General features: G+C 40.2%; 1 protein-coding gene and 1 pseudogene across 40 annotated transcripts in view; one reads left to right on the forward strand and one right to left on the reverse strand.

The window, feature by feature from the left end:
• XRRA1 (X-ray radiation resistance associated 1) overlaps nt 1–25,365 on the reverse strand; it is a 107,763-nt gene that overhangs the window by 45,872 nt on the left and 36,526 nt on the right. For 37 of the 40 annotated variants that reach the window (XM_055094679.2, XM_055094677.2, XM_055094670.2 and 34 more), the window contains 2 exons: nt 20,291–20,419; nt 19,385–19,602 (listed from right to left, as the gene is read on the reverse strand). The exons of 1 other annotated variant lie outside the window; for it this stretch is intronic. In XM_055094679.2, coding sequence (XP_054950654.2) covers nt 19,385–19,602; nt 20,291–20,352 — 280 coding nt within the window. In that variant the 5' untranslated portion in view covers nt 20,353–20,419. Of the gene's footprint in view, nt 1–19,384; nt 19,603–20,290; nt 20,420–25,365 lie in introns of those variants that run through there. 2 more of the 40 variants (XM_034933374.3, XM_055094678.2) reach the window with 2 other exon arrangements.
• The window catches only part of LOC129393393 (large ribosomal subunit protein eL31-like), a 59,848-nt pseudogene that overhangs the window by 26,696 nt on the left and 7,787 nt on the right, over nt 1–25,365 (forward strand).

Below are 25,365 nucleotides of genomic sequence, written 5' to 3' on the forward strand. Positions count from 1 at the left end.
CAATGGAACAGGTTAGACAGGCCAGAAATAATGCCACACACCTACAACCATCTGATCTTTGACAAAGTTGATGAACACAGACAACAGGAAAAGATTCCCTATTCAGTCAATGATGCTGAGATAACTGGCCAGCCATATGCAGAAGATTGAAACTGAACCCCTTCCTTACACCATCTACAAAAACAAACTCAGGATGCATTAAAGACTTAAATGTAAAACCTAAAATTATAAAAATTCTGGAAGATAGCCTAGGAAATACACTTCTGGACATAGGACTGGGCAAAGAGTCCATGACAAAGATGCCTAAAGCAAATGTGACAGAAACAGTAATTGACAAATGAGACCCAATTAAACTAAAGGGCTTTTGCCTAGCAAAGGAAACTATCAACAGAGTAAACAGATAAAGTATAGAATCAGAGAAAATATTTTCAAACTATGCAACCAACAAAGGTCTACTATCCAGAATCTATAAGGTACTTAAATTTATAAGCAAAAAACCACCCCATTAAAAAGTAGGCAAACAACATGAACAGATACTTTTCAAAAGAAGACATAGTGGGGTGGAGCCAAGATGGCCGAATAGGAACAGCTCCAGTCTACAGTTCCCAGCGTGAGCGACGCAGAACACAGGTGATTTCTGCATTTCCAACTGAGGTACGGGGTTCATCTCACTGGGGAGCGTCGGAAAGTGGGTGCAGGACAGTGAGTGCAGCGCACCGAGTTTGAGCCGAAGCAGGGCGAGGCATTGCCTCACCCAGGTAGCGCAAGGGGTCAGGGAATTCCCTTTCCTACTCAAAGAAAGGGGTGACAGACGGCACCTGGAAAATCGGGTCACTCCCACCCTAATACTGCGCTTTTCCAACAGTCTTAGCAAACGGCACACGAGGAGATTATATCCCACACCTGGCTTGGAGGATCCTAGGCCCAAGGAGCCTCACTCATTGCTAGCACAGCAGTCTGAGATCAAACTGCAAGGCAGCAGTGAGTCTGGGGGAGGGGCGCCCACCATTGCCAAGGCTTGAGTAGGTAAACAAAGCAGCCAGGAAGCTCGAACTGGGTAGAGCCCACCGCAACTCAAGGAGGCCTGCCTGCCTCTGTAGACTCCACCTCCGAGGGCAGGACATTGCCAAACAAAAGGCAGCAGAATCCTCCGCAGACTTAAATGTCCCTGTCTGACAGCTTTGAAGAGAGTGGTGGTTCTCCCAGCATGCAGCTGGAGATCTGGAGAATGGACAGACTGCCTCCTCAAGTGGGTCCCTGACCCCCGAGTAGCCTAACTGGGAGGCACCCCCCAGTAGGGGCAGACTGACACCTCACATGGCCAGGTACTCCTCTGAGACAAAACTTCCAGAGGAACGATCAAGCAGCAACATCTGCTGTTCACCAATATCTGCTGTTCTGCAGCTTCCACCGCTGATACCCAGGCAAACAGGGTCTAGAGTGGACCTCCAGCAAACTCCAACAGACCTGCAGCTTAGGGTCCTGACTGGTAGAAGGAAAACTAACAAACAGAAAGGACATCCACATCAAAACCCCATCTGTACGTCACCATCATCAAAGGCCAAAGGTAGATAAAACCACAAAGATGGGGAAAAAACAGAGCAGAAAAACTGGAAACTCTAAAAATCAGAATGCCTCTCCTCCTCCAAAGGAATGCAGCTCCTCACCAGCAACGGAACAAAGCTGGATGGAGAATGACTTTGACGAGTTGAGAGAAGAAGGCTTCGGACGATCAAACTACTCCAAGCTAAAGGAGGAAGTTCGAACCCATGGCAAAGAAGTTAAAAACCTTGAAAAAGAATTAGACGAATGGCTAACTAGAATAACCAATGCAGAGAAGTCCTTAAAGGACTTGATGGAGCTGAAAACCATGGCACGAGAACTACGTGACGAATGCACAAGCCTATTTGATCAACTGGAAGAAAGGGTATCAGTGATGGAAGATCAAATGAATGAAATGAAGCGAGAAGAGAAACTTAGAGAAAAAAGAATAAAAAGAAACAAAGCCTCCAAGAAATATGGGACTATGTGAAAAGACCAAATCTACGTCTGATTGGTGTACCTGAAAGTGATGGGGAGAATGGAACAAGTTGGAAAACACTCTGCAGGATATTATCCAGGAGAACTTCCCCAACCTAGCAAGGCAGGCCAACATTCAAATTCAGGAAATACACAGAACGCCACAAAGATACTCCTCGAGAAGAGCAACTCCAAGACACGTAATTGTCAGATTCACCAAAGTTGAAATGAAGGAAAAAATGTTAAGGGCAGCCAGAGAGAAAGGTCGGGTTACCCTCAAAGGGAAGCCCATCAGACTAACAGCTGATCTCTTGGCAGAAACTCTACAAGCCAGAAGAGAGTGGGGGCCAATATTCAACATTCTTAAAGAAAAGAATTTTCAACCCAGAATTTCAAATCCAGCCAAACTAAGCTTCATAAGTGAAGGAGAAATAAAATCCTTTACAGACAAGCTGAGAGATTTTGTCACCACCAGGCCTGCCTTACAAGAGCTCCTGAAGGAAGCACTAAACATGGAAAGGAACAACCGGTACCAGCCACTGCAAAAACATGCCAAATTGTAAAGACTATCGAGGCTAGGAAGAAACTGCATCAACTAACGAGCAAAATAACGAGCTAACATCATAATGACAGGATCAAATTCACACATAACAATATTAACCTTAAGTGTCAGTGGGCTAAATGCTCCAATTAAAAGACACAGACTGGCAAATTGGATAAAGAGTCAAGAACCATTAGTGTGCTGTGTTCAGGAAATCCATCTCATGTGCAGAGACGCACATAGGCTCAAAATAAAGGGATGGAGGAAGATCTACCAAGCAAGTGGAAAACAAAAAAAGGCAGGGGTTGCAATTCTAGTCTCTGATAAAACAGACATTAAACCAACAAAGATCAAAGGAGACGAAGGCCATTACATAATGGTAAAGGGATCAATTCAACAAGAAGAGCTAACTATCCTAAATATATATGCACCCAATACAGGAGCACCCAGATTCATAAAGCAAGTGCTTAGAGACCTACAAAGAGACTTAGACTCCCACACAATAATAATGGGAGACTTTAACACCCCACTGTCAACATTAAACAGATCAATGAGACAGAAAGTTAACAAGGATATCCAGGAATTGAACTTAGCTCTGCACCAAGCATACCTAATAGACATCTACAGAACTCTCCACCCCAAATCAACAGAATATACATTCTTCTCAGCATCACACCACACTTATTTCAAAATTGACCACACAGTTGGAAGTAAAGCTCTCCTCAGCAAATGTAAAAGAACAGAAATTATAACAAACTATCTCTCAGACCACAGTGCAGTCAAACTAGAACTCAGGATTAAGAAACTCACTGAAACCCGCTCAACTACATGGAAACTGAACAACCTGCTCCTGAATGACTACTGGGTACATAACGAAATGAAGGCAGAAATAAAGATGTTCTTTAAAACCAATGAGAACAAAGACACAACATACCAGAATCCCTGGGACACATTCAAAGCAGTGTGTAGAGGGAAATTTATAGCACTAAATGCCCATAAGAGAAAGCAGGAAAGATCTAAAATTGACACCCTAACATCACAATTAAAAGAACTAGAGAAGCAAGAGCAAACACATTCAAAAGCTAGCAGAAGGCAAGAAATAACTAAAATCAGAGCAGAACTGAAGGAAATAGAGACACAAAAAACCCTTCAAAAAAATCAATGAATCCGGGAGCCGGTGTTTTGAAAAGATCAACAAAATTGATAGACCACTAGCAAGACTAATAAGAAGAAAAGAGAGAAGAATCAAATAGATGCAATAAAAAATGATAAAGGGGATATCACCACTGATCCCACAGAAATACAAACTACCATCAGAGAATACTATAAACACCTCTATGCAAATAAACTAGAAAATCTAGAAGAAATGGATAAATTCCTCAACACATACACCCTCCCAAGGCTAAACCAGGAAGAAGTTGAATCTCTGAATAGACCAATAACAGGCTCTGAAATTGAGACAATAATTAATAGCTTACCAACCAAAAAACGTCCAGGACCAGATGGATTCACAGCTGAATTCTACTAGAGGTACAAGGAGGAGCTGGTACCATTCCTTCTGAAACTATTCCAATCAATAGAAAAAGAGGGAATCCTCCCTAATTCATTTTATGAGGCCAGCATCATGCTGATACCAAAGCCTGGCAGAGACACAACAAAAAAAGAGTATTTTAGACCAATATCCCTGATGAACATCGATGCAAAAATCCTCAATAAAATACTGGCAAACCAAATCCAGCAGCACATCAAAAAGCTTATCCACCACGATCAATTGGGCTTCATCCCTGGGATGCAAGGCTGGTTCAACATATGCAAATCAATAAACATAATCCAACATATAAACAGAACCAATGACAAAAACCATATGATTATCTCAATAGATGCAGAAAACGCCTTTGACAAAATTCAACAGCCCTTCATGCTAAAAACTCTCAATAAATTAGGTATTGATTGGACATATCTCAAAATAATAAGAGCTATTTATGACAAACCCACAGCCAATATCATACTGAATGGGCAAAAACTGGAAGCATTCCCTTTGAAAACTGGCACAAGACAGGGAAGCCCTCTCTCACCACTCCTATTCAACATAGTGTTGGAAGTTCTGGCCAGGGCAATCAGGCAGGAGAAGGAAATAAAGGGTATTCAATCAAGAAAAGAGTAAGTCAAATTGTCCCTGTTTGCAGATGACATGACTGTGTATCTAGAAAACCCCATTGTCTCAGCCCAAAATCTCCTTAAGCTGATAGGCAACTTCAGCAAAGTCTCAGGATACAAAATCAATGTGCAAAAATCACAAGCATTCTTATACACCAATAACAGACAAACAGAGAGCCAAATCATGAGTGAACTCCCATTCACAACTGCTTCAAAGAGAATAAAATACCTAGGAATCCAACTTACAAGCAATGCGAAGGACCTCTTCAAGGAGAACTACAAACCACTGCTCAATGAAATAAAAGCAGATACAAACAAATGGAAGACCCTTCCATGCTCATGGATAGGAAGAATCAGTATTATGAAAATGGCCATACTGCCCAAGGTAATTTATAGATTCAATGCCATCTGCATCAAGCTACCAATGACTTTCTTCACAGAATTGGAAAAAACTACTTTAAAGTTCATATGGAACCAAAAAAGAGCCCGCATTGCCAAGTCAATCCTAAGCCAAAAGAACAAAGCTGGAGGCATCACGCTACCTGACTTCAAACTGTACTACAAGGCTACAGTAACCAAAACAGCATGGTACCGGTACCAAAACAGAGATATAGACCAATGGAACAGAACAGAGCCCTCAGAAATAACGCTGCTTGTCTACAACCATCTGATCTTTGACAAACCTGACAAAAACAAGAAATGGGGAAATGATTCCCTATTTAATAAGTGGTGCCGGGAAAACTGCCTAGCCATATGTAGAAAGCTGAAACTGGATCCCTTCCTTACACCTTATACAAAAATTAATTCAAGATGGATTAAAGACTTAAACATTAGACCTAAAACCATAAAAACCCTAGAAGAAAACCTAGGCATTACCATTCAGGAACATAGGCATGGGCAAGGACTTCATGTCTAAAACACCAAAATCAATGGCAACAAAAGCCAAAATTGACAAATGGGATCTAATTAAACTAAAGAGCTTCTGCACAGCAAAATAAACTACCATCAGAGTGAACAGGCAACCTACAGAATGGGAGAACATTTTTGCAATCTACTCATCTGACAAAGGGCTAATATCCAGCATCTACAATGAACTCAAACAAATTTACAAGAAAAAAACAACCCCATCAAAAAGTGGGCAAAGGATATGAACAGACACTTCTCAAAAGAAGACATTTATGCAGCCAAAAGACACATGAAAAAATGCTCATCATCACTGGCCATCAGAGAAATGCAAATCAAAACCACAATGAGATACCATCTCACACCAGTTAGAATGGCGATCATTAAAAAGTCAGGAAACAACAGGTGCTGGAGAGGATGTGGAGAAATAGGAACACTTTTACACTGTTGGTGGGACTGTAAACTAGTTCAACTGTTGTGGAAGTCAGTGTGGCGATTCCTCAGGGATCTAGAACTAGAAATACCATTTGACCCAGAAATCCCATTACTGGGTATATACCCAAAGGATTATAAGTCATGCTGCTGTAAAGACACATGCACATGTATGTTTATTGTGGCACTATTCACAATAGCAAAGACTTGGAACCAACCCAAATGTCCAACAATGACAGACTGGATTAAGAAAATGCGGCACATATACACCATGGAATACTATGCAGCCATAAAAAATGATGAGTCCATGTCCTTTGTAGGGACAATGTATGAAGCTGGAAATCATCATTCTCAGCAAACTGTCTCAAGGACAGAAAACCAAACACTGCATGTTCTCACTCATAGGTGGGAATTGAACAATGAGAACACATGGACACAGGAAGGGAACATCACACACTGGGGCCTGTTGTGGGGTGGGGGAGGGGGATTGATAGCATTTGGAGTTATACCTAACGTTAAATGATGAGCTGCTGGGTGCAGCACACCAACATGGCACATGTATACATATGTAACTAACCTGCACGTTGTGCACATGTACCCTAAAACTTGAAGTATAATAAAAAATAAAAATAAATAAAAAAATAAAGACTTCAAAAGAAAAAAAAAAGGAGACATACATCCTGCCAATAAGCATATGAAAAAATGCTCAACATCACTAATCATTAGAGAAATGCAAATCAAAACCATAATGAGATATTAATATCATGTACGCCAGTCAGAATTACTATTATGAAAATGTCAAAAAAACAACAGATGCTGTCAAAGTTGTGGAGTAAAGGGAAGGCTTATACACTGCTGGTGGAAATATAAATTAGTTCAGCCATTGTGGAAAGCAGTTTTGCAACTTCTGAAAGAACTTAAAAACAGAATTACTATTCGATCCAGCAATACCACTATTGGGTATATACCCAAAGGGATATAAATCAATCTATTACAAAGATATATGCACATGTATGTTCACCGCAGCACTATTCACAATAACAAAGACATGGAATCAACCTAAATACCAACCAATGGTAGACTGGATGAAGAAAATGTACATATTTTGGTGTGATACATATACACCATGGAATACTATGTAGCCATAAAAAAAGAATGAAATCATGTCCTTTGCAGAAACACGGATGAGCTGGAGACCATTATCCTAAGAAAATTAACACAGGAATAGAAAACCAAGTACTGAATGTTCTCACTTGTAAGTGGGAGCTAAACATCAAGTACATATTAACACAAAGAAAAGAAAAACAGGCACCAGGATCTACTTGAGGGTAGAGGGTGGGTAAAGGGTGAGGACTGAAGAACTACCTGTCCTGTACTATTCTTATTACCTGGGTGATGAGATAATGTGTACATCAAACCCCCCATGACATGCAATTTACCTATATAATGAACTTGTACATGTACCCCATGTTAGTCCGTTCTCACATTGCTATAAGAACTGCCTGAGACTGAGTAATTTATAAAGAAAATTGACTCACAGTTCTGTATGGCTTAGGAGGCCTCAGGAAACTTACAATCATGGCAGAAAGCGAGGGGGAGGCAGGCACCTTCTTCACAAGGTGGCAGGCAAGAGAATGAATGAAGAAGAAACTTGCCAAACACTTACAAAACTATCAGATCTAATGAGAACTCACTATCATGAGAACAACATGGGGAGAACTGCCACCATGATCCAATGACTTCCCACTGGGTGGGGATTATGGGGATTACAATTCAAGATGAGATTTGAGTGGAGACACAGCCAAACCATATCAACCCTTGAACCCAAAATAAAATAAAAGATTAAAAAATTAAGATTTTCTCTTAAAAATGTCATCTATACTATTATAGATAAAATTAACATAGGTAGTAATAAAAGAAGATATATAACTGTCCAGGGATATGAAATACCAATTCATAGAAGTAGAAAACCAAATAGCTAAGTAAATGGAGAATGCTTAACACTGACAGCAGATAGAAAAGTGCACATTAAAACAAATATCAGTAACCAAAGAGGGCAGAGCAAGATGGCAGCATACAAGCCTACACCATTTGTCCCCCCGTCCCCTAAACACCAAATTTTAACAATTATCTACACACTGAATAGCACTATCACAAGAACAAAAACGCAGGTGAGCAATCACAGTAACTGGTTTTAACTTCACATCACTGAAAGAGGTATTGAGGAGGGCAGGAGAGACAGTCTTAAATCATCAATGCCACTCCTCCTCCATCCCCTGGCAGAAGCCATGTGGTGCAGAGACAGAATCTGTGCATTTTGCGGATGGAGAGCACAGCAACTGAGGGACCTTACATTGAACTCCGTGCTGCCCTGTCACAGCAGAGAATAAAGCCATGCTGGGCTCAGCTGGTGCTGGTGCACAGAGGCAGAATTTGGACTAGCCCCTAGCCAGAGGGGAATCACCCATCTCAGCTGTTGGAACTGAAGTTTCTTGGCCAGCCTTGCCACCACTGGCTGAAGTGCAATGGAGTTCTAGATAAACTTGAAAGGCAATCTAGGACACAAGAGCTGTAATTCTTAGGCAACTCCTAGTGTTAGGCTGGGCTTAGAGTCAGTGAACTAGGGTGGCACATGACCTAGGGAGACACCAGCTGGCGCAGCTAAGGGAGTGCTTGTGCCACCCCTCCCCTAACACCAGGCAGTGCAGTTCACAGCAATAAAAGTGTCTCCTTCCTTCTACTTAAGGAGAGGAGAGCTAGTAAAGAAGATTTCGTCTTATATCTTGGATACCAGCTTAGGCACAGGATAGGGCACTGGGCAGTAGGATAGGGCACTGGGAAGACTTGTGAGGCCTCATTCCAGGCCCTAGTTCTTAAACATTTCTAAACAACACACTCTTGGCCAAAAGGGAAAACTGCTTTCAAGGGAAGGACTCAGTCCTGGCAGGATTCATCACATGGCCCTTGATAACCCTAGCTCCCTGACAACATTTCTAAACACACCCTGGGCCAAAAGGGAACCTGCTGCTTTGAAGGGAAGGACCTAGTACTGGCAAGATTCATCCCCTGTTGACCAAAGAGCCCTTTGGCCCTGAATAACCAGCAGCAATACTGAGGGAGTACACTATGGGCCTTAAGGCCTGAGATGTCCTGGCTTCAGGGGTGATGGAGCACATTTCCAGATGTAGTGGCTATGGTGAAAGACTCAAACAGAAGTTTGAGAAAAGCAGAGGGAAAAGTAAAAGAGAGTTTGTCTTGCACCATTGGCACTGGCTTGGCCACAGTAAGGTAAAGCAACAAGCAGGCTCTTAAGGTCTCTGAGTCCAGACCTAGGTTCCTGGACAGCATTTCTGGGCCCACTCTGGGCAAGAGAGGAGTTCACTGCTCTGAAGGGTGAGTCCCAGGCCTGGTAGCATTTACCACAACCTGTGGGAAGATCCCTTGGGCTTTAAGCAAATATTGTCAGTGGCCTGGCAGAAACCCCCATGAACTGGTGGTGGTAGCCACAGAGAGGCTCCTCTGCCTGTGGAAAGGGGAGGGAAGCGTGGGAAGGACTTTGTACTATGGTTTGAGTGCCAGCTTAGCTGCAGTAGAATAGAATATTGTGTAAATTGCTAAGGTGCTTGACTCCACTTGCTGGCTCCCAGACAGCATCTCTGGACACACCCAGGGCCTGGGGAAACTTGCCAACCTGAAGGGAAGGGCACTGGGCAAAGCCCAGTGCTGTGTTGGCTTCGGGTCTGACACAGCACCAGTGGTGGGGGCCACAGGGGTGCTTGCATCACCGCACCCTCAGTTTCAGATGGCTTGGAAAAGAGAGAGATTCCATATGTTTGGGAGAAAGTAAGGGAAAAGAACAAGAGTCTCCGCCTGGTAATCCAGAGAATTCTTCCAGATCTTACCTAAGACAACCAAGGTGGTGCGTGTACAAGTTTGCAAAAATCACAGCATTATTGGGCTTGGGGTCCAATTCCCTTCAAATACCTGGAAAGCCTTCCCAAGAAGGACAAGCACAAATAAGCCCAGATTATGATGACTACAGTAAATCACCAGAGACATTTAAGAGTGTCAACATGATCCAGGAAAACATGACCTCACCAAATGAACTAAATAAGGCACCAGGGACCAATCCTGGAGAAACAGAGATGTATGACCTTTCAGACAGAGAATTCAAAACAGCTATTTTGAGGAAACTCAAAGAAATTCAAGATAACACAAAGAAGGAATTCAGAATTCTATCAGATAAATTTAACAAACAGATAGAAATAATTAAAAAGAATCAAGCAGAAATTCTAGAGCTGAAAAATGTAATTGATATACTAAAGAATGCATCAGTCTCTTGAGAGCAGAAAGGATCAAGCAGAAGAATTAGTGAGCTCGACAGACTATTTGAAAATACCAGAGAAGACAAAAGAAAAAAGAATAAAAAAACAGTGAAGTATGCCTACCAGATCCAGAAAATAGCCTTAAAAAGCACAAATCTAATGGCCTTAAAGAAGAGGTAGAACATGAGATAGGGATAGAAAGTTTATTCAAAGGGATAATATCAGAGAACTTCCCAAACCTAGAGAAAGATACCAACATTCAAGCATAAGAAAGTTATAGAACACCAAGTAGATTTAAGCCTAAGAAGCCTACTTCAAGGCATTTAATAATCAAATTCCCAAAGGTCAAGGATCCTAAAAGCAGTAAGAGATAAGAAACAACATACAATGGAGCACCAATATATCTGGCAGGAGGCTTTTCAGTGGAAACCTTACAGGCCAGGAGAGAGTGGCATGACATATTTAAACTGCTAAAAAAAAAAAAAAAAGAAAAAAAAAACTTTAACCCCAGAATAGTAGATCCAGTGAAAATATTCTTTAAGCATGAAGGAGAAATAAAAACCTTTCCAGACAAACAAAAGCTGAGGGATTTCATTAACACAAGATATGTCCTACAAGAAATGCAAAAGGAAGTTCTTCAGTCTCAATAAAGGATGTTAATGAGCAAGAAGAAATCATCTGAAGGTCCAAAACTCACTGGTAATACTAAGCACACAGAAAACCACAAAATAGCATAATTCTGTAGTGGTCATGTGTAAACTTCTCTTGACTTAAGTAGAAAGGCTAAATGATGAACCAATAAAAAATAATAATTACAACAACTTTTCAAGACATAGTAATAATAAGACATAAATAGAAACAACAAAAAGTTAGTAAGTGGGGGGACAAAGTTAAAGTGTTGAGTTTTTGTTAGTTTTCTTTTGACATGTTTGTTTGTGCAATCAGTGTTAAGTTGTCATCAGTTTAAAATAATGGGTTATAAGATAGTATTTGCAAGCCTTATGGCAACCTCAAATCAAAAAATATATGATGGATACACAAAAAATAAAATGCAAGAAATTAAAACATATTACCAGAGAAAATCACCTTCAGTAAAAGGAAGACAAGAGGGAAAGAAGGAAGAGAAGACCATAAAACAACAAGAAAATACAACAAAATGGCAGGAGTAAGTCCCTGCTTAATAGTAACATTAAATGTAAATAACTAAACTCTCCAATAAAGACAAGGTAGCTAAATGGATGTAAAAACAAGACCCAGTAATTTGCTGCCTACAAGAAACACACCTCATCTAAAAAGATACACATAGACTAAAAATAAAGGGATGGAAAAAGATATTCCATGCAAGTGGAAACCAAAAAGGGGAAGGAATAGCTATACTTATATCAGACAAAATAGATTTCAAGACAAAAACTTTAAGAAGATAATTAAAAAAACAAAGAAGATAATTATATAATGATAAAGGGGTCAATTCAGCAAGAAGATATACTGATTACAAATATATATGCACCCACCACTGGAGCACCCAGATATATAAAGCAAGTATTATTGGAGATAGAATCCAACACAGTAATAGCTGGAGACTTCAACACCCCACTTTCAGCATTGGACAGATCTCCCAGACAGAAAATCAACAAAGAAACACTGGACTTAATCTGCATCATAGAAAAAATGGACTTAACAGATATTTACAGAACATTTCATCCAATGGCTTCAGAATACACATTTTTATCCTCAGCACATGGATCATTTTCAAGTATAGACCATATGTTAGGTCACAAAACAAGTCTTAAAACATTTTTTAAAAATCTTGAAATAATATCAAACATCTTCTCTGACCATAATGGAATAAAATTAGAAATCAATGATAAGAGGAATTTTGGAAACTATACAAACACATAGAAATTAAACAATATGCTACTAAATGACCCGTGGATCAATGAAGAAATTAAGATGGAAATTTTAAAATTTTCTTGAAACAAATGATAATGGACACAACATACCAAAACATATAAGATACAGCAAAAACAGTACTAATAGGAAAATTTATAGCTCCAAGTGCCTACATAAAAAACTAGAAAAACTTCAAATAAATAACCTAATGATGCATCTTAAAGAACTGGAGAAGCAAGAGCAAACCAAACCCAAAAGTAGTAGAAGAAAAGAGATAATAAATATCTGAGCACAAATAAATGAATTTGAAATGAGGCAAACACTACACAAGACTAATGAAACAAAAAGTTGGTTTTTTGAAAAGATAAACAAAATTAAGTAACCTTTAGTTAGACTAAGAAAAAAACAGAAGACCCAAATAAATAAAATCAGAGATAAAAAAGGAGATATTACAGCTGTTACTGAAGAAATTCAGAGGATCATAAGTGGCTACTATGAACAACTATATGCTAATAAATTGGAAAATCTAGAAGAAATGGATAAATTCTAGACATATACAATCTACCAAGATTGAACTATGAGGAAATTCAAAACCTAAACAGAACAATAACAAGTAACATGATTGAAGCCATAATAAAAAGTCTCCCAGTAAAGAAAAGCCTGAGACATCATGGCTTCACTGCTGAATTCTACCAAACATTTAAAGAACTAATACCAATCCTATTCAAACTGTTCGGAAAGATAAAGGAGGAGGGAATACTTCCAAACTCATTCTATGAGGCCAGCATTACCCTGATACCAAAACCAGACAAACACACATTAAAAAAAATAATAATACTGACCAGCCTGGCCATCATGGTGAAACCCTGTCTCTACTAAAAATACAAAAAATTAGCCAGGCGTGGTGGCAGACACCTGTAATCCCAGCTATTTGGCAGGCTGAGGCAGGAGAATCTCTTGAACCCAGGAGGTGGAGGTTGCAGTGAGCCGAGAAACCGCCACTGCACTCCAGCCTGGGCAATAAAAGCGAAACTCTGTCTCAAAAAAATCAATAAAATAAATAAATAAAATAATAATAATAATACAGGCCAATATATCTGATGAATATTGATGCAAAAATCCTCAACAAAATACTAGCAAAACAAATTCAACAGTATATTAAGAAGATCATTCATCGGCCTGGCGCAGTGGCTCATGCCTGTAATCCCAGCACTTTGGGAGGCCAAGGTGGGCGGATCACCTGAGGTCGGGAGTTCAAGACCAGCCTGATCAACATGGAGAAAACCCATGTCTACTGAAAATACAAAATTAGCCAGGCATGGTGGCATATGCCTGTAATCCCAGCTACTTGGGAGGCTGAGGCAGGAGAATCACTTGAACCTGGGAGGTGGAGGCTGCAGTGAGCCAAGATCGTGCCATTGGACTCCAGCCTTGGCAACAAGAGTGAAACTCCATCTCAAGAAAAAAAAAATCATTAATTATGGCCAAGTGGGATTTATCCCAGGGACGCAAGGATGTTTCAACACACACAAATCAATCAATGTGATACATCCCATCAACAGAATGAAGGACTAAAACCATATGATCATTTCAATTGATGCTGAAAAAGCATTTGATATAGTTCAACATCCCTTCATGATAAAAACCCTCAAAAAACTAGGTATAGAAGAACCACACCTCAACATATTAAAAGCTATATATGACAGACACATAGTTAGTATCGTACTAAATGGGGAAAAACTGAAAGCCTTTCCTCTTATATGTGGAACATGACAAGGATGCCCACTTTTACCACCATTATTCAACTGATTACTGGAAGTCTTAGCTACAGCAATCAAAGAGAAAGAAAGAAAGGGGATCCAAACTGGAAGGGAGGAAGTTGAATTATCCCTGTTTGCAGATGATATGATCTTATATTGGAAAAACCTAAAGACTCCACCAAAAAATGATTAGAACTGATAAGCAGATTCAGTAAAGTTTCAGGACTCGAAGTCAACATACCAAATTGGTAGCATTTCTATATGCCAACAGTGAACAATCTGAAAAAGAAATAAAAAAGGAATCCCATTTACAATAGCCACCAATAAAATACCTAGGAATTAACCAAAGAAGTAAAAGATCTCTACAATAAAAACTATAAAACACCAATGAAAGAAATTGAAAAGGACACATAAAAATGGAAAGATATCCCATGTTCATGGATTGGAGGAATCAATATTGTTAAAATGTCCATAGTACTGAAAGCATTCTAGAGATTCAATACAATCCCTACAAAATACCAATGACATTCTTCACAGAAATAGAAAAAAACTATCTTAAAATTTATATGGAACCACAAAAGACCCAGAATGGCCAAATCTATCCTGAGCAAAAAGAACAAAACTAGAGGAATCACATTACCTGACTTCAAATTATACTATAAAGCTACAGTAACCAAAACAGTATGGTACTGGCATAAAAATGGACACACAGACCAATGGAACAGAATAGAGAACCTAGAAATAAATCCACACACCTACAGTTAACCCATTTTCGACAAGGGTGCCAAGAACACACATTGGGGAAAAGACAGTCTCTTCAATAAATGGTTCTGGGATAAGAGGATATCCATATGCAGAAGAATTAAACTTGACTCCATCTCTTGCCTTTTATTTGAATTAAATATAAGACCTCAAACTGTGAAACACCTACAAGAAAACATTGAGGAAACTTTCCAGGACACTGGTCTGGGCAAAATTTTCTTGAGTAGTAATATCTCACAAGCACAGGCAACCAAAGCAAAAATAGACAAATGGGATCACATCAAGTTAAAAAGCTTCTGTACAACAAAGGAAATAATCAACAAAGAGACAACCCACAGAATGGGAGAAAACAAGTGCAAACTACCCATCTGACAAGGGATTAATAATCAGAATATATAAGGAGCTCAAACAACTCCACAGGGAAAAATCTAATAATCTGACTAAAAAATGGGCAAAAGATCTGAATAAACATTTTTCAAAAGAAGTCATTCAAATGGAAAACAGCATATCAAAAGGTTCTTAACATCACTGACCATCAGAGAAATGCAAATCAAAACTACAATGAGATATCATCTCACCCTAGTTAAAATGGCTGTTATCCAAAAGTCAGGCAATAACAAATGCTGGTGAGGATGTGGAGAAAAGGGAACCCTCATACACTGTTGCTGGGAATGTAAATTAGCACAACCACTATGAAGAACAGTTTGGAAGTTCCTCACAAAACTAAAAATACAGCTACCATATGATCCAGCAATCCCAATGCTGAGTATATACCCAAAAGAAAGGAAATCGGTATATCAGAGAGATATCTGCACTCTTATGTTTGTTGCAGCAGTGTTCACAATAGCCAAGATTTGGAAGCAACCTACACATCCATCAACAGATGAATGGATAAAGAAAATGTGGTACATATATACAATGGAGTACTATTCGGCCATTAAAAAGAATGAGATTCTATCATTTGCAAGAACGTGGATGGAACTGGAGGTCCCTATGTTAAGTGAAATAAGCCAGGCACAGAAGGACAAAAATTGCATATTCTCACTTATTTGTGGGATCTGAAAATCAAAACAATTGAACTCATGGACACAGAGAGTAGAAAGATGGTTACCAGAGGCTGGGAAGGATAGTGGGGGCCTGGGGGAGAGGTGGGGATGGTTAATTGATACAAAAAAAATAGAAAGAATGAATAAGACCTAGTATTTGGTAGCACAACAGGGGGACTATAGTCAATAATACTTTAATTTAATTGTACATTTAAAAATAACTAAAAGAGTATATTACATGCCTGTACCAAAGTATCTCATGTGCCCCATAAATATATACATCTACTATGTACCCACAAAAATTATAAATTAAAAAGTTTTTAAAGATAAATATCACTTTACACCTATCCAGAATAAAAAAACGTAGAAAAACTATAAAGTAAGATAATACCAAGTATTGATAAGGACATAGGAAGACAAGAACCCTTATGTACTACTTGTGTGAGTGTACACTGAAGCAACTATTTTGAAGAACAATCAGGTGGCAATTTTTAAAACTACATATACATATACTCTGTCATCCATCAATCCCACTTCTGGGTAAATACTCCAGGAAAACCCTGGCACAGTGGTATATGCAAAAGATGTTCACAAGGTTGTTCATTGTAGCACCATTTGTAGTAAGAGAGTTATAAGCAACCTAAGTGTTCATCAGTAAGGGAAGATGTGTGAAATGTGTTTAGAGCATATATTGTAGAATACTATGCATTAGTTAAAAGTCAGTAACTAGGCTGGGCGCGGTGGCTCACGCCTGTAATCCCAACACTTTGGGAGGCTGAGGCAGGCAGATCATGAGGTCAGGAGATCGAGACCATCCTGGCTAACATGATGAAACCCTGTCTCTACTAAAAATACAAAAAATTAGCCGGGCGTGGTGGCAGGCGCTTGTAGTCCCAGGAACTCAAGAGGCTGAGGCAGGAGAATGGCGAGAACCCAGGAGGCAGAGCTTGCAGTGAGCGGAGATCGCACCATTGCACTCCAGCCTGGGCAACAGCGTGAGACTCCGTCTCAAAAAAATAAAATAAAAAGCCAATAACTAGATGGACATACAGCAAGAAGGAAAGGTCTTAAAAACAATGTTGACTGAAAAAATCAAGTAACAGAAAGAGCTCAAGACCATATTACCATTATGTAAATTACAAACACATTACACGCAAAATAATATATATTTTACAAAGATAAATACATATATGCAGGAAAATATATCCAAGATAAAAGTAGACATTTATATGAAAACAGGAAATGGGAGTAGGAATTAAGGATGAAAGAAAAAAAATAAGAGGGTAAGAAGAACTTTGAAGAGATTAAAAATTATACTGTATTAGGACCTGAGTTGTATTGTAAACAGAATTCTCTGCTCCTAAGTTATACATATGTACACATGATAAAGAACCTAAGAATGAGGTTCAATCTTTCAGTCTAAAGAATCATTGGTACATAATTTTAAAAATTAAAACCAATCTAAATTATTGTTAGAGTTTATTACATTATGGGAAGTGATGGGAGTAGGGTGGCATAGATAGATGCATATTAAAATTTTCTTATTAAAAAAGAAGACATGTATTTGGTTGATTCTAGGTGTTGACAGACAAAAGTGAGTTTTAAAATGTGAATTAAAAGTTTTAGGGTAATAGCCAGGTGCAGTGGTCCCAGCTACTTGGGAGGCTGAGGCAGGAGGATCACTTGAGCCCCAGAGTTCAACAATACAGTTTGAGCACGATCGTGTAACTGCACTTCAGCCTGGGGTGATAGGGTGAGACCCTGTCTCTAAAAAGAAAAAAAAAAAAGTTTTAGGGTAACCATTAGAGATACAGACATGAGATTTCTTGCTTTAAACAATTAGTGAAAAGATTGGAATTGAAAGAAAACTTAGTGCTCACAAGAAGAAAAAAAAGAAAAAGCATAGGTAAATAGAAAACACACTAATGGTAGAAATAAGGTGAAATGTATCAATAATCACCATGTGAGTTAAATTCTTCTATGAAAAAAGACTCATTAAGACTCATATAAGCAAAAATATGCAGTACTATATTGTTTTTAAGATATCCTAAAATAAATATTCATATCAAACAAAATAGAGGCCCAAGTCAAAACCAAAATTATTTATCTACCTGGGATATTTTACAACGATTAAAATACACAACCTACCAAGATAAAAGTCACAAACCTAATAACAGAGAACCAAACCAACTTCACAGTAAAAAAAAAAAAAAAAGCCAGAAATGCAAGGAGATACTGACAAATCTACAACAGTGGGGACAGACTTTAATATACCTATTTCCAAAGTTAACAAACCAAGCAGAGAGAAAATTATTTTAGGGAGAATCTGAATAACATAATTGTGCCCTTTATTAAGTTGTTACTATTATTATTTGTAGAGACAGGGTCTCACTCTGCTGCCCAGGCTGGAGAGCAGTGGCGTGATCATAGCTCACTACAGGCTCAAGGGATCCTCCTGCCTCAGCCCCCAGTAGCCAGGACTATAGGTGCATGCCATCACACCCAGCTAATTTTTTAATTTTTTATAGAGATAGGGTCTCGTTCTGTCATCCAGGCCAGAGGGCAGTGGCATGATCATAGCTCACTGCATGCCTGAAACTCCTGGCCTCAAACAATTCTCCAGCCTTGGCCTCCCAAAATAACTGCCACTGTGCCCGGCCAGTTATTAGTATTATTTTTAACTTCGAAATCCATCTTTCTTTATTCTGCTTTAGAATGCTGGAGCTGAGGCTCTCAAAACTGTATTTCTGCTTTGACCGCTGGTTTCCTGTTAGACTCTGACAATATGGGTGGTGCTAAAGGGAGACTGCAAAGCTGGAAGAGGAAAAAGGGGCTTATCTCTTCCTATCTGCTTCCCATGGGTTTCCTAACTGCTTGTGTTTCCTGTGAATGCTACTGGAATAATGTGGTTTTTGATTTGTTTTGTTCTTGCTGTAGTCTAGCAAGTCTTTCCCCAGCAGTAGCTGAATCTAGTTTGCAGTTTTTCCAACTTTTATAAACTAGCTTCACTGTGACTCCTCCACAGGCACCAGCACCAGCTGGCCAGTATCCTCTTCTCAGAGATCTGGGTCTCAGCTACATGAAGCCCATCATAGCTCAGAGACACCAGCAGCCAAGCAGCACCGCTTCCCCAGAGGTCTAAATTTCAGGTGTCAGGAGCACCTCTTCCAAGCTTCTAAAGTTGCATAATTTCAACCTCATTCTACAAAGAAAACTCCAGGCTCAGGTGGTCTCATGGTGAATTCTTCCAAAATTTAAGGATAAAATAATAATAGTATATAAACTTTCCTAGGAAACAGAAATAAAACTTCCAAAACACATTTTATCAGGCAAGCATAACCTTGATTATAAATCCTAACAAGAATACTGTAACAAAAGAAATCAATACACCAACATATCTCCCAAACATAGATGCAAAAATCCTTGACAAAGAATCAGCAAATTCAATTCGTGATATTCACCATGACCAAGTGAGACTTTCAGAATAAACTCTCAGAAGTGTATTTCCACCATGAGGCTAGAATTTCTGGGACAAGGGGTGTCACTCACCTGTCCGGTCAACATCCTTTTTCATGGGCAGTACAGTATAATCCAGTTGCTCATCTGAGTCCTCAAGCATCCTTGGCTTGGACTGCAGCATGAATTGGGGCTCTTTATGGGGACTTCCCCTGCCTCCATTCCAGTCTACTGACTCGTCATAGAGCTGAACTTGCTGTAGGTATGGGATCCTGATAATCCTGTTTTCATCCAAGCTTAACTTCTTCAGTCTTCAATTAAGGAAAGTGAATATAGAATCATAGCAATAATGATACCTCAGGATTGTTTACCAAGCAACTTTAGGGAAAAAACATGGAATCAGGCTTGGATACTTATTCCTCTTGTGTGACGTTGCGCCAGTGACTTACTCTCTCTGGGATTCAATATCCCTGTCTCTAAAATGGGGATAATATTTATTAACCTTTCAGGGTTCTTGTGAAGATTTAATGAGATAATATGTAAATGGCCTGGCACAAAGTAGTATTCAGTAAATGGTAGTTGAAACCAAAGTAAATTTTCCAGAGAAGTAAAGCTTAACAATGTAAATGCCACTATTTTCTTCACTTCAGTTAGAACTCAGGAATTAAATTTCTTTTTCTGATTCTCATTATTTTAAAAAATTTTCCTGTCTCTACTGTCAGGGTCCGAATCCTATCTTGGGTAAAGTCTCCTCCTGTTTTCCTTTCTCTTTGCTGCTTCTAATTCAGTCATGTGATCAGAAATGTCCTCACTCATGGCCATTTTTATGGAGGAGACAAAGCTCAGAGGGGAGAAATGACTTACCCATGGCCACACAGTAGAGATAAATTGTGGAGCTAGGCTTTAAACCCAAACCTTTTGGCTTCCAGAACAGCACTCAGAGTGTGAGCAAGCCTGGGGATTAGAGGAGGCCCAGCAGAGAAAGGCTTATGGCTTTACCTCCTGAGCCCAGCCAGGCTGGCAAAGCAACTGGGGTTGGAGAGTCTGTTGTCATCCAGCATCAGTGTCTCCAGCGCTGGGAACCTCAGGATGTACCTCTTGCTTGTCAGCGATGTTACAGATGCCTCCCTGTGAGTGCAAAGATCTTGGGTAATGAGCAAGGTCGAGGGACAAATTCCACCATTCCCAGGAAGCCATGGAGGACAGGGAATCAATTAGGAGGACTAACCAGCTTAGGAACTGTTATAGTGCCCAAAAGAGGTCCCCATAGGGATGCACAGAAAGTATAATTCCTTCCCCACATTCTCCTTTCCCAAACACTATTATACATACCATATTGTCTTCTGTATGGAGAAAGGTTACACACATCATTGAAACCAGGTTAGGGCAGGATGGGGGATTGTATAGGTAGTGCTTATAGAAAATGCCAGGTGAAAGAGGCATGACCAAGCTGGAGGGAGCATTCTGCAGATCACTGCACAATTTTGACTCAGGAAGACTCCTTGTTATGCTGTGTCACCTAGTAGACTGGTAACTGGGAGCACCAGGAGACAATGCCCTTGTTATAGACCACAGCTTTGCCACCTAGTAGGGTAAAGTAGGGTGGGTTGAGGGCACCACCCCTGGCTGCAGTGAGGCTCTCTTCTCAAGTGGCTTCATAAAATGAACACATGAGTAAGGAGTGGAGAAGTTTCTCCTTAAACTCAAACTCTCTGAAGATTCCCAGAAATACCTAAGAGTGAGATTTATGGGGGTGATGCCCTGAATTACAGGGGTGGGCAGGAAGTGGTGGCATTTTAAGTACCACCATTAATGTGACCTCACTTGTGTCCTCCAGGTAGATGAGACCTAGGTAACTCTCTTCCACACAGGCAGATGACGCAAATAACGTTTTCATTCTTCCCTCCATACTGTATGCCACCCACACACCAAAATAGTACACATAGGCACAAATGCATATAGTATACACATATATAAGCCACAAACACACACACAACTAGAGGAAGGGAAACAAACATTTCTTTAGCACCTAATGCATTTCTGGCATTGTGCGATGTGTTTTGTATGTGTTATCCAAGGATAGGTATTATCTCCTTTACAGATTAACAAAATGAAGCTCAGAGCAACTTGCCTGAAGTCGCATAGCTAGAAAGTGGGATGACTCAAACTAGAACCTGGGTCTGCCTGACTCCAAATCCCATGCCCTTTCCACTGCCAAATCACACCTTTCACATTCACCTCTACTAGCCCCATGTGGATTAAAGGGTGGGGAAATGGAAGGGGGAGCTGATGCCTGAGCTAGAGAGAGCTTAACAAAGGTTGGCAGTGAGTTCAAAAGCTAGGACAGTAATGTATACCTGAAGTCAGGGATATTTCACAGGTGCATTTAGAGAGGGTATATTCTAAATGAATGTATTACTAATTAATTCGTTCATTCACACTCATGAATTTCTTTAACATATATTTATGTGGCCAGGTACTGAGACTACAAATAAAAGAACACATCCCTCCCCTCTAGGTGGAGTAGGTGGACACGCAGCCTGTGGTGAGACAAACACCATAAAAGAAGTACGTGGGGAAGGCGCCTATTCGGGAAAGGCAATGTTTAAGCAAAACCATGAGGAATGGAGAGGGAATTGTCATGCTTTTAACCAATGTGAAAAAGAGAGAACAGGGAAAAAAATAATCTCTTCGTGGCTGGATCTGTAACATAATTAGTAGCTATAGGCAGCCATGTTTCCCATCATGAGGTCTAGAAAGACACAGGCAGCCCACCTGTAAAGAAAAATGTGGCAAGTCACAGAGAGGAGGAGGTGTGAAAGCTGAGAGACAGAACTTCCAGGCTGCTCCACAGTGCTCAGGGTCTATGTTCAGCATGACCCTCAGGCACGGCTGTGAGATTCCCCAATGTTCTTACAATCAATACCCCCCTGCCTTTTTTTCTGTATCCTAACACTGACAGACTTCTATAGATTATGACAGTTCTGACTGGAAAAAGGGACAGGTCAGATAAACTTTCAGAAAGAGACCTGGCAGCACTGTGGAGAACAGGCTTGAAGTCCAAAGACCAGAGACACTTAACAGAGAAGGCAGGAAGCTTTTATACTTCATAATATTTCAAGGTCATGAGTGTGCCCTTTCCTCTTTCTGGAAGGACCAACTTTCATACATTGAATTTTTAATCTCTATCTGAGCTATTACAGAACAGTGCACAGCAGCTGTGTTGATTTATAATTGATTGGCCAATCTTTATTTTACTCTAGTGAAATATGAAACAGCTAAGAAATAAGCCTTTAAAAAATTCCTCTTAAGCTCCATAATGCAGAAGCTGGCTCTGTCTCGTCTCTTGTGACAAGTTACACTACTTCGTCTTTTTAAAGTTCCACCCTAATTATAGCATGGGAAAGTTTCATTTTTTGTCTCTAAAATAGACATCTTAAAATAGAGGGGCAGCCATCAGATGGGTGAGAAGACAGATGTCTAGCTTCAGAGGAAAGCAGCAGGCTTTCCCACCAAGCCCCTCCTGTGGCAGTTTTGGAAGAAAAGCTCTTCAAAGTGGCAAAGTCTGTCAGTAGTGGAGAAGCCGGGGTTTCCAGCTGTTCAGAGTGGTGCTATTTTTATTATCACTTCTCTTGCCCAACAGAATTAATACTACTTAAAATCTGAGAGATTTAATGAAAGTTTTTCAGAAGCTAAGGGTATGTGCAGTGGTTGGACTCAGCAATGGGAATTTGTGTACCATATTAGAAGATGCATGGGAAGGGTGGCCAGGATCCCTGAGCTCTGGCTCCGGTGCTGCTGCTGCTTTGCTTGCTGTGTGACTTCCGGCTGGTGTTGAGCATCTCTGGGCCTAGATCCTCTATCTGTATGGTAAAGGGGGATTTCTTTTACTTTACACTGTAAGACTTTCGATTAGGCTAAAAATATTGCTCAAAAGACTGAACCAAGGGCTGCAACAAACAAGATGAAACTTAGCAAGTACTTACATTACGACAAATGTCAGATCAGCTTCTGTGTTAAGATACAGAACACCAACTGTGCAAACACACAGAATAAGGGAGACATGGCTTAACAAACTGTGTGTGTGTAAAAGGGGATTATGATGTGGCTACTAAAAAGCTAGTGCTCTTTCAGGTGGCGTTATTTGGAATATAGTGACTAAAAGAAAGGAGGTAACAATTCATCCTCTGCTCTGTGCTGGTCGTGCCTGAGAACGCCGACTTGTATGGTCTGAAGCAGAAAGAGAGTAGGCCTAATGAAAGAGCCAAAGTAGCAGATTCCAGCTCAAAACAAGCAATAGAGTAGTCTACGTATAGAATGGGTCAAATATGATTCCCCTAACTCACCCAGACAAAAAAAATAGCAAGAAATGGAGACAAAATTGTTCAGAATAGATGAGGTATATGATGAATGGAAAAAGTGAAGAGAAAGGAGGATGGAGAAGCAGGCAGAGCCAGGCCATGAAAAGCTTTGAGCGATGTTAATGGAGTTTATCTTTAGGATAGTGGGAACCTGCTAAAGGACTTTAAGCAGGGCAGTGATAGAATCACATGTGCATTTCAGAAAGATCACTCTGGCTGACAGATAGGAGGATGGGCTGGGAGGCAAGAAACTGCAGACTGGGACCAAACAGGAGGATAACAGCAATGAGCAGGTTTGAGAAGAATTTAGAAAGTACAATTCACAGCACCTGGTGATTGAATGTATGTGTGGAATGAGGGAGGCCAAAATTTGGGCTAATGCTCAGGTTCTAGCCTGGACAACTACATAGTAGGTGGGAAGAAGTGCCAGTCAATGAGGCCAGGAAAGGAAAGAAAGGAGGAGAGAGCGAGAAGGAGGGCTTAATGGCATGGGGATGTGTGTGAGGAGTTTGATAAGTAGGCTAAACAGGCTTATAATTCAGAAGACTTGCGAAGAGGAGGCCACCAATAAAGAGTATAAAGATAAAGAAAAATAGTAGGTTAAGGGTGGATGACTGGGGAGCACCAACGTTTAAGAGGCTAGCAGAAAAGGAACCCACAGAGCATACTGAATCTAGATAGATGAGTGGGAAGAAAATAATGACAATGGTATTGGTCTGGAGCCCCACAGCTTTATTTTTATTTTTGTAGAGATAAGGTCTCACTACGTTGCCCAGGCTGGCCTCAAACTCCTGGGCTCAAACAATCCTCCTGCCTCAGCCTCCCAAAGTGCTGGGATTACAAGTGTGAGTGACCATGCCTGGCCAACCCACAGCTTTCAAAGCGTGCTGATTTCAACTGCTACTCTGATGCAGGTAGGAATACATTTATTCTCCCCCTCATATATAAGAACATGAAAGTGCAGGGTGGGGGAGACTTGCCTTATTTTATGTAACTAGGCTTTCCAGTGAAAACAACTAGAATGATGAATAAAATATAAAAAGAAAAAAGATCCATCATTTTCTTTATTTTCTTTTGTAGAGATGGGGTCTTGCTATGGTTGCCTAGGCTGGACTTGAACTCCTGGCCTAAAACGATCTTCCCACCTTGGCCTCCCAAGTAGCTGGCACTACAGGCACACACCACCATTCCCCATGGTGGTGGATCCATCATTTTAATATGTATAAGAGATGTGAAGAGAGTAAGGAAGCAGTATGCCAAATCTAAAAACCCAGAGGGAGAAACTTAACATAGGAAGCCACTCAAGCTTTGAGGGCATATACTTATCCTGTTGAAACTGAACTATGGTTTGACAGTATCATGGGGCTAGAGAATCAAAGCCCAGGGTACCCTGAAGGTGGGGAGTTTAATCAGAGACCCTTTATATGAATTTCGGATCCTAAAGGGATACACCCTCAGGGTGAAATTAACCAAAACTAAACCCATTCTCCTTATCCCATAGCCAGGAGAAAACTGTCTTGGAGTGAACAGAGAAAGAGAAGGGGAAGGGCAGACTGGTCCTCTTGCAAAACTGTAGCCCAAATCTGTATCATCAGAGTGATTCAGAAAACACCCAGTCAGGAATTTAGCTTAAGCTGATTCCATCCTGAGTGACTCTAGGTACCAAAATAAATAGAAAGGTTTATAGTGTTGCAAACTAAATAATGTGGGACC

This window comes from Pan paniscus, chromosome 9 (assembly GCF_029289425.2).
Source record: "Pan paniscus chromosome 9, NHGRI_mPanPan1-v2.0_pri, whole genome shotgun sequence".
Classification (NCBI taxonomy): domain Eukaryota; kingdom Metazoa; phylum Chordata; class Mammalia; order Primates; family Hominidae; genus Pan; species Pan paniscus.